This window comes from Canis lupus, chromosome 7 (genome assembly GCF_003254725.2).
Source record: "Canis lupus dingo isolate Sandy chromosome 7, ASM325472v2, whole genome shotgun sequence".
NCBI lineage: Eukaryota > Metazoa > Chordata > Mammalia > Carnivora > Canidae > Canis > Canis lupus.
Window position 1 is genome coordinate 36,252,910 of NC_064249.1, and position 14,116 is coordinate 36,267,025.

General features: G+C 42.6%; 1 protein-coding gene across 7 annotated transcripts in view; it reads right to left on the reverse strand.

Moving 5' to 3' along the window:
* SMYD3 (SET and MYND domain containing 3) overlaps positions 1-14,116 on the reverse strand; it is a 794,127-nt gene that overhangs the window by 117,730 nt on the left and 662,281 nt on the right. For all 7 annotated transcript variants that reach the window (XM_049112431.1, XM_049112435.1, XM_049112436.1 and 4 more), the window contains one exon: positions 11,472-11,580. In XM_049112431.1, coding sequence (XP_048968388.1) covers positions 11,472-11,580 — 109 coding nt within the window. The remainder of the gene's footprint in view (positions 1-11,471; positions 11,581-14,116) is intronic.

Sequence of the window (14,116 nt, forward strand, 5' to 3'; positions counted from 1 at the left end):
ATCTGTAGCTTATGTCTTTTGCCAAATTAGAGGGAGTTTTCTCTAATTCCTTTATTTTTAAGATTTTATTTATTTTAGTGAGACAGCAAGTGAATGCAAGCAGGAAGAGGGGCAGAGGGAGATGGGGAGAGAATCTCAAGCAGACTTTGCGCTGAGCCAGAGCCCGATGCAGGGCTCAATTCCAGGACCCTGAGATCAGGACCTGAGTCAAAATCAAGTGGGAAGCTTAACTGACTGAGCCACCCAGTCTCCTTTCTCTTTCTTTTCTTTTCTTTCTTTCTTTCCTTCCTTTCTTTCTTTAAGTTTCATTGTGGTAAAATGTATATAACATCATAACAGTTACCACTTTAACTATTTTTAAATGTACAGTTCGGTGACACTAAGTGCATTCATATTGCTGTGCAACTATCAACACTGTCTATACCCAGAACTTCTGCATCATCTCAAACTAAAAAAGTGTGCCCACTGGACAGTAAATCCTCTTTCCCTCCAGCGCCTGGTAAGCATTATGCTACTTTCTGTCTCTTTGCTTTTGACCTATTAGGTACCTCATGTACATGGAATCATATGCTATTTGTCCTTTGGTGTCTGGCTTATTTCACTTGGCACAATACTCACCCATGTTGTAGCATGTACCAGAATTTCTTTTTGTTTTCAGGCTGAATTAACATTCCATTATATCTATCTATCTATCTATCTATCTATCTATCTATCTATCTATTTCCCCCCCCCCTACATTTTGTTCATCTTCTTATCCACCCACAAATATAGCAGTTGTTTCCATCTTCTGGCTACTGTGACTAATGGGGCTATGAACTCTGTCTGGTGTACAAATATCTGTTCATATCCTTGTTTCCAATACTTTTGTGTATATACCCAAAAGTGGAATAGCAAGATCCAATAGTAATATTATGTTTCATTTTTTTAGGGAACTACCATATCATTTTCCAGAGCAGTTGCACAATTTTGCATTCATACTGGTTATGTACAAGGGTTCCAATTTCTCCATATCCACATGAACGCTTGTTTTCTGTTTTGTTTTGAAAACAGCCATCCTAAAGGATGAGAAGTGATATCTCATTGTGGTTCCTTATTTGCATTTCCCTAATGAATAGTGATGTGAGGCATCTTTTCATGTGCCTTTTGGTCATTTGTCTATCTTCTCTGAAGAAATGTCTCATCAAGTCCTTTGCTCACTTTTTAAAGTATCTATCTATCTATCTATCTATCTATCTATCTATCTATCTATCTACCTAGAGTGAGCAGGGGGAGAGGTAGAGGGAGTGGGAGAGAGAATCCCAAGCAGACTCTGTGCTGAGCATGGAGCCTGATGCAGGGCTCGATCAAATGACCCTGATGTCACGACCTGAGCTGAAATTAAGAGTAGGACACTCAACTGACTGAGCCACCCAGACACCCCCTTTGCCTACTTTTTAATTGGGTTGTTTTCTTGTTGAGTTTCAAGAGATCTCTGTATAGGTTGGCCATTAATCCCTTATTAAACATGTGATTTGCAAAAATTTGTATTATTCTGTGGGTTGCCTTTTACTGTTGATTGTGTCCTTTGTTACACAGAAGTTTTAAATTCTGAAGCAGTCCAATTTATTATTATTTTTGTTTCCTGTGGCTTTGGTGTCATATATAAGAAATTGCTAAATCCAAAGTCACAAAATTTTTCCTCTATGTTTTCTTCTAAGAGTTTTATAGTTTTAGTTCTTATACTTAGAACTCCATCATGAGTTACTTTTTTGGAACAGTGTTAGTAAGGGTCCAACTTCATTCTTTTGCATATGGATATCCAGTTTTCCCAACATCATCTGTTGAAGAGACTATCCTTTTCTCATTAAGTGGTCTTGGTACCCTGGTCAATAATCACTTGGACATATATGTGATGGTTTATGTCTGGACTCTATTCTACTCCATGAGTCTATATGGCCATCTTTTTGCTGGTACCACATTCTTCTGGTTACTGTAAGCTTTTCATAAATTTGAAATCAAGAAGTGTGAGCCTTACATTTTTTCCATCTTTTTTCAAGACTATTTTTGTCTACCAGAGTCCCTTGAGACTTCCATGAATTTTAGGATAGAGTTTTCTATTTCTCGAAAAAATCATTGGGATTTTGATAGACATTATACTCATTCTATGGATGGCTTTGAGTAGTACTGACATCTAACAATATTCTGTCTTCTAATCATAAACATGGAATGTTATTCTATTTACTTATATATTTTTAAATTTTTTCAGCAATGTTTTATAGTTTTCAGTGTATAACTCTTTCACCTCCGTGGTTAAAGTAATTTCTGAGTACTTTATTCTGTTAGATGCTATTGTAAATGGAAATGTTTCCTTAATTACCTTTTTGGATTGTTAACTGTCCTCGTATAAGAACACAACTGACTTTTGCATGTTCATTTTATATCCTGCTACTTTGTTATATTTGCTAGTTTTACCATTTTTTTGTGTGTGGAGTATTTAGGGGTTTCTATATATAAGATCATGTCATCTGTGAACAGAGATAATTTTATTTCTTCCTTTCCAATTTGAATTCTTCCACCCTTGCTTCTTCAAGTACTCTTTCCACCCTGTCTTCTTTCCTTCCTCCTTATGGGACACCAATGTTGTGTCTTTGTTATTGGTCCCACAGTCCCTGAAATTCTGTTCAATTTTATCTTTTATTCAGTTGTTTCCTCTGTTTTTCAAGATTGGGAAGCTTCTATTGTTCTATCTTCAAGTTCGCTAATTCATTCCTCTGTCCTCTCCATTCTGCTATAAAGCACTAGTCTGTTTATTTGGGTAATTGTATTCATCAGTTCTTAAATTTCTATTTGCATCTTCTTTCTATTTTCTATCTCCTTGCTGAGACTTTATATTTTTTCATTTGTTTTCAGGGTGTTCATAATTGCTCATTGAAGCATTTTTATGATGGCTGCTTTAGAACCTGTCAGCCAGCTATGGATAGTCTTTTTTTTTTTTTTTCCCCCTTAAAACTGAGATCTTAAAAAAAAAAAAAAAAGAAAACTGAAATCTTCCTGGTTCTTGGTATGACATGTGACTTTCAATTGAAATCTGGACATTCCGGATATTCAGTTGATATTCTGAATTTTATTTAAACCTTATGTTTTAGCTGGATTTCTCTGAAATTGCTCCAATAAGAGAATGAAGAGATAATGGGGAGAGAATACCATGTGACTGCCAGGTGGAGGTAAAAGTCCAGATTTTGAACTTGGCTCCTTATTTGTACTGGGCTTATACTTTCTGCTAGGCAAATTTCTGCTGGTTTCCTTTAATATGACTTAATCACTATGCTTTCATTTTATTGACCATTCTGTTACTTGACCTCCTTTTTTGGTTCAGAAACATATAGCTAAAACTAATATTCTCTATTTGGAGGTCCACAGGAGGCATTCATATGTATCAGAGGCAGGGACATTCAAATAACTCTTTGAAGGCATTATTGATGATTATGGCATAACATATGTCTGTATTTTTGTTCTCCCTCTTTCCATCCCATTTGCCCACATGCTATGGTGTGATGTTACATATTCAGAAGACGGCTTTTTAACCTAAAGGCTATGGGCACCTACAGAGTGCAAGGAGAGGCTTCAGGCAGCCCCTGAAGTCCCTCTCCTCACCCAGAGTACAAGGTATTGTGTATATGTACATTCTTCTCTAGTGAGTCAGTGGTTCTTATCAGATTTCTAAATAAGGGTGTGATTAAAGAGGTTAAGAATCACTATAGCAGATTAAGGAATGGGAACCATAGAATTGTATGCTTTAAATCAGTTTTTGGGGGGCTTAAATTTAGAGTGTAGGCTAGAGTAGACAGAGACCAGTATGGTTGTGCTTTGAGCTTTCCCTGGATGTGCCTGAATAGCTGATAGCTCTGTGAGAATGAGAGGAATGTCTAGGACTTATGGCCTTTGCTCCCTGCTCAGGCCCAGAAAAAGCTAAAAAGATCCTCAAAATGTAAAATGCATCAACAAAATGAAATGAAAAGGGGAAATGAACATTATAGTGTAATGTAAAAAATTTACATCTAAATAAAAAATGATTACTAAAGGGGAATTAGTCTGTTTTTTTCCAACCTGCCTTCAGCTAACAAGGCACTAACAAAGCAGCTAGTCTGCCCACAGTGAGGAAGTCAGCAGTGTGCAGGGCTCCTAGAAAAGAAACAGGTTGACTGACAAGAGTCCAAAAAATGACAGTTGCCATGAGCTCTAAGAAGTCAAATTAGTGGCTAACAAAATTCTTCCAAGAAATAAATGGAAAGGAATGAGAACAGTTAAGAGACAGGAGAAAGCAGGAGACAAGCTTTGCAAAGGGACCCCAGGACTGTCCTTTGGCAGCAGTCATAAGCATTTCAGCTGAGCCCAGTGGAGATGAAAGCCTAAACCAAATCAGTGTTGGGCTAAGTGGATCCCTTTCCTGGAGGAGGCTGGCCTAATGGAATCTGTAACCAATTTCTGCTTCTGAAGATTTTCTCATTTCTGCTCCAAAACCAGCCTTTGAAACCCTTTTCAAGTTCTTTCATTCTATTATTTCCAGAGTTTCTAAGAAAGAATACCTAGGGGTGCCAGCCTAAAGAGAACATCAGTTTCAAAAGGCAGAGAACAGATTTTCTCTTTCCCCTCTCTGGGATATCTAAGCCATAAGAAAACTCAGGAAGAGAGGCTTTCTGCAGAATGAAACTGGCCTGCTCCTAGGCCTTCAGGTACTATGAGCTTGCAAAGCAATGGACATGACCTGCCTGTCCCTCTGTGTGACACCATAAATTGTAACAAGGCAGAAACATATTTGGTCTTCATCCTAGTTTCTGACACAGAGCTTCCAGAACCCTTGGCGTTTCCAAGGTGCAGAAAGCAATAAAAGTGTCTCTTGTTATGTTAATAAGGTGACTTTCTCAGAAAGCACCTAATGATGGGGGCTGTCTGCCTAGAAAACCAACCATGTGATGATTGACTTCTGACAGGCAGAGGAGTTAGAGGCTGAATCAGTTGCCAATGGCCAATGATTTAATCAATCATACCTAGGTAATGAAGCCCATATAAAAACCTCAACGGATGGGGTTTAAAGAGCTTCTGGGGTGGTGAACACATGGAGATCTAAGAAGACTGGTGAGCTCTAAGAGAGGATGGAAGCTTTGTGCCATTTCCTTAGATTGTGCACTATGCCTCTCTCCTATCTAGTTGTTCCTGATTTATAGCCTTTTACAATAGATTGGTGATCTAGTATGCAAAATGTTCTTCTGACTTCTGTGAACCACCCTAGCACATTAATTGATCCTAAAGAAGGGGTCCTTGGAATCTCCAATCTATACACCTGGTCAGTCAGAAGCACAGGTGACAGCCTGGGCTTGCCATCAGCATCCGCAGTGGAGAGTAGTCTCGTGGGGCTGAGCCATTTACCTGCTGGGTCTGATGCTATCTCTGGATAGACAGTGTCAGAATTGAACTGAATCATAGGACACCCACCTGGTGTCCAAGAATTGATTGTTGACAGGGGAAAACCCTTGCCACACATTGGAATTGGGGAGATCAGAGCCTTACACTGCTAGTGAATGGTCAGTAAAGGCCCAGACAAGATCTGGTCCACTAGCCATAGACATAGTATATATATGTATTAGCTCAAAGAACAGGACCAGAGTGAGGCTTTTAAAGATCTCAATTCATTAAAAAATCTATTCATTCAAGTACGTCTTTAATAGAGCGTGCTGTGTTTGGGGCATGTGTTAGGTGGTACCAGGAGACAAAAGGTATGTAAGTCAGGGCCTCTTGTGGAATTCCCACTCAATATGGAAAAACAGAACATGCCCATGTGAAATGCCGAGTTAGAGAACATAATTGTTCAATAGTGGAAACACCATATAACCCCAAGCTTCAACAAGTGTTGATGGGACCAGATAGTGGGAGAATGATCAGAACGACAATTCCTGTAACAATAATAATTCCTTATAGTCTCAAAATACTTAGGACTTAGCAAAATAGTCTCACACACTACCTCATTTACTCCTTAAGATCACTCTATGGGATGGGGATTATGTTCATTTTAAAAATAAGAAAGTTCTATTAAGAGGGATTAAGAGACTTGCTTCAAGTCATGGCACTTGCAGGTGACACTCTTCACTCTAAACCTGAGTCCTCCCTCTACCATGCAACACTGCCAGGCACATGGCATAGACAGTGACTTCCAGAGCCAAACTGGAAGTTTGGGGTCAGGCCAAGCTTTAACCACAGCAAGGGCAGACTTGCTGATGCTGTTCTAAGAATTTTTCATTTGCAGCTATGAGAGTCCATACTGGAGCTTACCCCTTCAGTACCAGGAGGAGGAGATGCTAAAACAGTTAACAAAGGAAGCTTCTGGAGGTGAGGTCACATGGTAAGAAGACCATGAGGAAGGCAGCATAGAACTGGACCCGAGGGGTATAGGAGGGCAGAAAGTGTGTCACAGGGCGGGCTGGTGATGACCACAGTGACCATCCAGCCTGAGTGATCCCCTAAATTCACATCTAGATGTCTGTCTGGGTTCCTGCCTTTGCAGCTGGGATTAGATTCCTCCTTCAAGAGTTCTGCACACAGAGGTGATAAAAAAGCCTCACACGATGAAGGACATGATACAAATCTCTTCTGATGTCTCCCCCACTTTCTCCTGAGCTGGCATCAGGAGCTCAGGTGATCCACAGGGATTTCTGCTCACTGAGTCTTACTAGAGGGTCTCATCTCCTTAACTGGGCCAGTTTAGAGGAAAAGCAGAGAGGCCAGGATTCCAGCCTGTATTTAATGACTTGGTCACATGTTGCCTCCTGCACTAAACTGGAAGGACGACACTGGGCCTTATTCAGATCAATAGAAGAATTTAATCCACACACGTTGAATTAAACTGAACAAACCAGACTTCAGTATGACTTTGGACAGGCTCTCAAATGTCTCCATGCTTTAGCTCCTTCCTTTCAAATGGGAATGAAAATATCTGCTCCACTGACCTCATTTGTTATGAGGACCACATAAGATCATGTACATATGAACAGTATTTTTAAAAAAGATTTATTTATTTATTTTAGAGAGTGAGGGAAGGGGGAGAGAGGGGTAAAGGGAGAGAGAGAGAATCTTAAGCAGATTCTATGCTGAGCATGGAACTGATGCAGGTCTCAAGCTCACCACCCTGAGATCATGACCCGAGCTGAAACCAAGAGCCAGATGCTTAACTAGCTGAGCCACCCAGGTGCCCTTACATATGAGCAGTATTAATGCTTTCTAGTCCTCTAGAAATATAAAGGATTAGTTTGATCACTTATAAAACAACTTGCAGGTGACCTGGGTTGGGGACATCAAACACTTGGGAAATTTGCCCCACATTATTTTTCTGTCAAAACTTGTACATGGTAGACCTACTCAGTGAGTATTTCTGCCTAACTGACCCAACAAGCTGACAGCTATTAGACCAGTAAAGGAAAGGTTTATCTGAGATTGCAAGAGATTGTGAGGTGCTCCTCCATCAGTCTGGGTACAGCTGTCAGACAAGGTAAAAAGAACAGGAAGACCCATGTGCCTTTGGGAATTTCAGTGTTCTTCCTGTTTTCCATGGGCCTCTTTCTTTATTTTCTTCCTTACCTTTCCTTTCCTCTCCTCTCCTCCTTGATTTTATTTATTTGTTCATGAGAGACACACACACACAGAGATGCAGAGACATAGGCAGAAGGAGAAGCAGGCTCCCTGCGGGGCTCCTGATGTGGGACTCTATCCCAGGACCCCGGGATCACGACCAGAGCCAAAGGCAGATGCTCAACCACTGAGTCACCCAGGTGCCCCTCCATGGGCTTATTTCAATTAAAGATCAGGAAAAGGAACATGGCTATCATTAAGAAAAAACCCCAAAACCAGCACTAGAGAATTTCATTTTTTAGAATCCCTTAGGCATTTGTTACTTTACTCCTCTAACTATGGGTAGCTGTTCCTGTCATGGGGCCAGACAGCCCCGGGCATCCCCTGAGAACCTGGATGGAGGGCCAGGATCTCTCCACTGTAGCCCTTCTGCAGACAAGGCGCCCATAGCCCAGGGGGATCCTGTTCAACATCCGGTACTCCGTGGGAAACCACATACAACAGGGCTCCCTGAGACCTGCCAACACCTGGACCAGGTAAGCATGTCTGCTCTCCGTCTATAAGCTACGGTTGGGTGAGAAGGGGCTCTGCTGGGGTAGCAAGGCCAGAGCAGCAGGGAGCCCTGGCTCCCAGGGGCATGGGAGGCTCACTGAGAGTAAACATCACTCTTTACTGTATTCTAAGGCAGACCCAGTTCTCCTATTTAGTTTCTCTGCACTTGCACTTACTGCTACAGTCATACTGACCTCCCCTCCTCCTCCCTCCAACAAGGAATACCTCCTAAGTTCCAAGTCTTTGTATGGCACTGAGCTGGTTACAAAGACAACCACAAAGACCTCACTGTCCCCTGGGCATTAGGTATTCCTACTGTAAGACACCCCGTCTTATGGCTTTATTGTGAGTCCCAGATATCATGCTTTTAAAAAAAATTGAAGGTTTGTGGCAACCCTGTGTCAAGCAAGACTGTGGGCACCATTTTCCAACAGCATTTGGTCACTTCATGTCTGTGTCGCATTTCGGTAATTCTCACAATATTTCAACTTTTTCATCATTATTGTGTTTGTCGTGGTGATCTGTGATCTTTGAAGTTCACCATAGTAATTGTTTTGGGGCATCAAGTACCATGCCCATATAAGACACATATAATATAATACATCTATTATTATATATAACAAACAAACATTATGTGTGTTTTGATTGCTCCACCAACTGGCCAGTCCCCACCTACCCTCCTTGGGCCTCCCTGCTCCCTGAGACATGGTATTGAAAATTAGGAACCCTTCAATAGCCCCTGTGTGTTCAAGTGAAAGGAAGGGTCACATGTCTCTCATTTTAAATCAAAACCAAAAATTGTTAAGCTGAGTGAGGAAGGCATGTTGAAATGTGGAGGTTGAAAAAGCTAGGCCTCTTGTACTGAACAGTAAGCCAAGCTGTGAATGGAAAGGGAAAGTTTTTGAAGGAGATTACAAATGTTTTTCTATTGAACACACACATGATAAGAAAGTGAAATGGCCTTACTGCTAATACAGAGAAAGTTCCAGTGGTCTGGATAGAAGATTGAGTAGATGCAACATTCCCTTAGGCCAAAGCCTAACTTAACTTATGGAGTTATTCATCAGATTCAGCTAAGATAATTAATGAAGATGGCTACACTGAACATCGGATTTTTCAATTCCGACAAAACAGCCTTAAACTGGAGGAAGATGCCATCCAGAACTTTTACAGCTAGAGAAGTCAATGCCTGGTTTCAAACCTTCAAAGCACAGGCTGACTCTCATTAGGCATTAATGCAGCTGGTGACTTTAAGTTCTGACCTACTACCTAAGGAAAAAAAAAAAAAGAAGATTCCTTTCAAAACATTACTATTCATTGATAATGGACCTGGGCACCCAAGAGCTCTGATGGAGATGGACAGTGAGATTAGTGTTGTTTTCATGCCCAACAACATAACATCCATTCTAAGCTCATGGATCATAGTGTAATTTCCACTTTCAAGTCTTATTATTGAAGAAATACATTTCATTAAACTATAGCTGCCATAGATAGTGATTCCTCTGATGGATCTGGGCAACGGAAATCAAAAACCTCCTGGAAAGGATTCGCCTTTCTATTCCATCTACCCTTGATGCCATTGGGAACATTTGTGATTCATGGGAAGAGGCCAAAATATCAAAATTAACAGGAGTTTGGAGGTAGCTGATTCCAACCCTCACAGATGACTTTAAAGGGTTCAAGACCTAAAGAAGGGAAGTCACTGCAGATGGGGTGGGAAGAGCAGGATAACTAGGATTGGAAGTGGAGTCAGAGGATGGGACTGATTGGCCACAATCTCATGATAAAACCTGAATGGATGAGTAAAGAAAGTGGTTTCTTGACATGGAATCTACTCCTAGTGAGGATGCTGTGGAGATCATTGAAATGACAGTGAAAGATTTAGAATATTCCAGAAACAGAGTTGAGATGATGGACTCCAATTACGGAAGAAGTTAGTTCTACCTTGGGTCCGATGCTATCACACAGCATCACATGCTACAAAGAAATATTTCATGAAAGGAATGAGGCAATGAATGTCCATCAATGAGCCAAATGTCATTGTTGTCTTTTTTTAAGAAGTTGCCATGGCCATTCCAACCTTTAGCACCCACCACCCTGAACAGTCTGCAGTCACCAACACAGAGACAACACCCTCCAGAAGCAAAAAGATTACAACACACTGAAAGCTCAGGTGACGGTTAGCATTTCTTAGCAATAAAGTATTTTTAAATTAAGAAATGTATATTTTCTCTTTTGATATAATGCTGTTACATACTTCATAGACTAGAGTATCATGTAAACATAATTTTTATATACATTGGGAAACCAAAAAATTCACTGGACTCTCTCTATTGCGATACAGGCTTTATGGCAGTGCTTTAGAAGGAAGCCCACAGTACCTGTGAGCTGTGTCTATACCATGTGATGAATGCTCTGCTGGCAGGGTGGGCACATTCGGGGTACTGGGAGAAAACCACATTTCAGCTGGGCCTTAAGGACCAGTAGAGTTCTGGCAGGCCCAGGGTGGGGTGGATGGGAACGGCATTTAGGGCAGAGGAAATGTCTTGATAAGGACCTAAGTGTGACCAGTTCAAGGTCCTGGGGAATCGTGGGTGGCTCAGTGTGCACTGGCCCTGTGGAGAGACAAGGAAGGCTAGAAGGGGGTACAGGCTGCAAGGGTGGACGGCAGACAGGTGGTCAGGAGGCTGGGATGAGAGATGGGGATTAGGGACTATGTTCTGTGGGGGATGGGTGAGGGGGCGTGGAAGGCAAGGACCTGCTCCCCTGGAGTAAGGCACAGGTGTAGTGATGTCCTGAAGGCTAGTTTGCACCAGTTAGCAAGAAGTGATGGTTATACTGTCATGATTTTTATGAACTGGTCAATTTTACATGGGTAGTTTGAGATCAGCCATGGTGCATGTGTTCAGACCACAGAAAGCAAGCAAACATTACAAATCAGGTCTTTTCAGAGAGCTGGTCATTAAACGTTTATGGGCATGTGCATGTGTGCAAACATGTGCACACATGTGTGCATGCAGACACATGCATGTGCATAAAGTTGCTAAAAATCACAAGGAAGCAGCCTAGCAACAGGCAGAAATGGTTCTGCCTGCAGAAGGACATGAGGGCCTTGGGTGGCTCAGCAGTAGAGCGTTTGCCTTTGGCTCAAGGAGTGATCCTGGAGTCCCAGGATCGAGTCCCACATTGGGCTCCCTGCAGGGAGCCTGCTTCTCCCTCTGCCTGTGTCTCTGCCTCCTCTGTGTGTCTCTCATGAATAAAATAATAAAATCTTTAAAAAAAAAAAAAAGAAGAAGGACACAAGGTCTTGGCACACTCACCAGTCTGAGATTCTTCATCGCCTGAGGGAACATGCCTTGGTGCAACTGCAGTTTGCCCACCTTCATTACCTGCACCCCTCTGACGGGATGGCTTCCGGGGAAGAAAATCCTGGAAGAAACCAAACAGTAAACAATGTCAGCAGCTCTCACCTTTGCAGTTGGCATTCCAACAGGAGACCATGAAAGTGGGGCCGGCTCTGGCTGGAGGTGTCCAGAGCTACCGAGAGGAAGTCAGCTGTGTGGTCGGGAAGGAGCAACAGGCTCCCACAGTGTCCTCTGGGCAAAGAACGAAACGACAGCACTGGAATGTCTCTCTACTAAACACCAGAGAAGGGAGACAAGGTTGGACCTCTGTGTTTCTGTCTGGGTTTGGGGTGGAGAGACCAGGTGCTGATCTTACCTACAGCCTTCCTGTGAAACTCCAGCACCTAGAACAGCCTTGGAACAGAGACGGCCACTCAAGACATACTGAGTTAATGAATGAAGTATTTGCGATGCCCACAGAGATACTACTATGCCCTCCTTTTAACTTCCAAGCCCTTGGAGTTCACTGTGGCCCATCTTTTGTACAGGACCTATGTATTTATCATCTCACTGGTTTAGGGATGGCCCCCTAATTTAATTCTGGCCTCCCATCTGTGTTGGCCATAATGAATACAAGCTTGGCCTCTTTCCCACATGTAACAGAACAGAAAAGAGTGCTGTAATAGACCCAAGAATGAAAACTCAGGGCTGGGAATCCCTGGGTGGCTCAGCAGTTTGGCACCTGCCTTTGGCCCAGGGTGTGATCCTGGAGTCCCAGGATCAAGTCCCACGTCAGGCTCCCTGCATGGAGTCTGCTTCTCCCTCTACCTGTGTCTCTGCCTCTCTCTCTCTCATGAATAAATAAATAAAAATCTTTAAAACAAAAAACAAAAAAAACCCTCAGGGCTATGCTCCAGACCTGATGATATAGCTTCAGTGTGATTCAATAAGAATTATATCTTAAAAAAAAAAAAATTATATCTGATTTCGTAAAATGTGGAGTTTGGCTGCTTTTGCCCCCCCCTGGCGCCTGCGCCTTGTCCTCTATTCTTAGAGTCGACCAAATTCCTGTTGTATGTGCAGGATTGTTCCTGGGTCCGGGGGCTGTACAGATATGAGCTTTCCCCTCAAGGCCCCACAACCCACCAGACACAAGACCAGCACTCAAACTACAGTTATAAAACATGATAGGAGAGGGCATGATTCAGTGCCCAGATGAGGCCTATCTTGGTACATGGTACCGGTCGGTGCAAGTGGTTGAATTGCATCTGGAGAACATTACGAGAGTTATGAAGAGAGAGAGACTGGCAGTTGGTTGGATCAGGAAGGCTTCCTGGAGGAAGGAAATAGGATGTACAATGGCTCCAAAAGGTGAGCTTGGCTGAATGGGGAGAAGGGGAGTGTGTTCAAACTGCTAGCACGAACAGGGGCATGCTCCAAATGCTGCTGGTCCAGAGACCACAGGCTCTGCCCTAAGAGTCATGACTCACATGGGGCTTGCCACGTGCCAAGTGCTGCTGGGACTGTTTCTCACTTCTGAACTCACGGAACCACATTTAAGCTCTACTGTGTAACAGAGAGGAGGTAGGTTTACCAGGAGACACATAAATTCTCTTGTACGTGTACACATGTCTACAAACCATTCCCTCTCCCTGAACCTCAACTCTTCCCACATGAAATGTGATATAGGAACCCTTTCCATTCGTGCTCTTCAAAAAGCGGAAAACAGTACTTGAGAGGGAGGTATTTCCATCAATAGAAGGTTGGCCAGGCTTCTTTTAAAGAACTGCGGAGGGAGGGGGGACGGGAGAAACAAAGAGACACCTGGGTCTTGTATTTTTCTTCATCTCTTGAACATGCCAGGAGATCAATCACTTCACCCCTCACCTCCAACAAAATGAACATCATTATCTACTTGCATGGAAAAGATTTTAAGATCCCCAGACAAAAGGCTTAAGTGCAGGACACCATTATCAGGAGGTAATCACCCTGGACACTTTCATCCAAAAGCACACCTGGATTTAGGATTTTATTTTATTGCTATGAATGTGGAATAATTAAATTTAAAGGCCAAAAAGTAATTTTATACTAAAAATCATTCCACTAAATGGCTGTCTGTCATGTCAGTTAGCAGAAGGAAAGAAAATCTTTGGTTTGGTGCTGGGAGAGAAAGTGGTGCGTAATTATGCCCTGACAGGTACCTGCTCTGGTTGCTTAAATATATTAAAAAAACGAAGTGAAGTTTAGTCGGAAGAGGATGAGGGGTACTTCCACAGAAATATTTAAGGAGCAGTGTTACAGCTCCAGCAAGCACCCACTGTGTGCGGGATTATTTCTAGAGGCCTCTTGGCTGCCATGCAGAATGAGAATCATGATTACTTGCTGGAGTCACACCCAGAGGAACATTGGTGAAGCTCACTCCTGCGGGGAGAAGTTCCCCAGCAAGGGCATGTGGGACAGTACTGAGGACAGAGGAGGGCCTGCAGGCTGGCTTCAATCATGGCACTGCCAAAAAGGAAGGCCAGCTAAGAGCCTGACCCAGAAATGGTGTTGGGGAGCCTGGGTGTGCAGGGACCAGTGCAGGGGTCTGAGTGGGAAGAAGGGAAGGGGCACCTATGAGA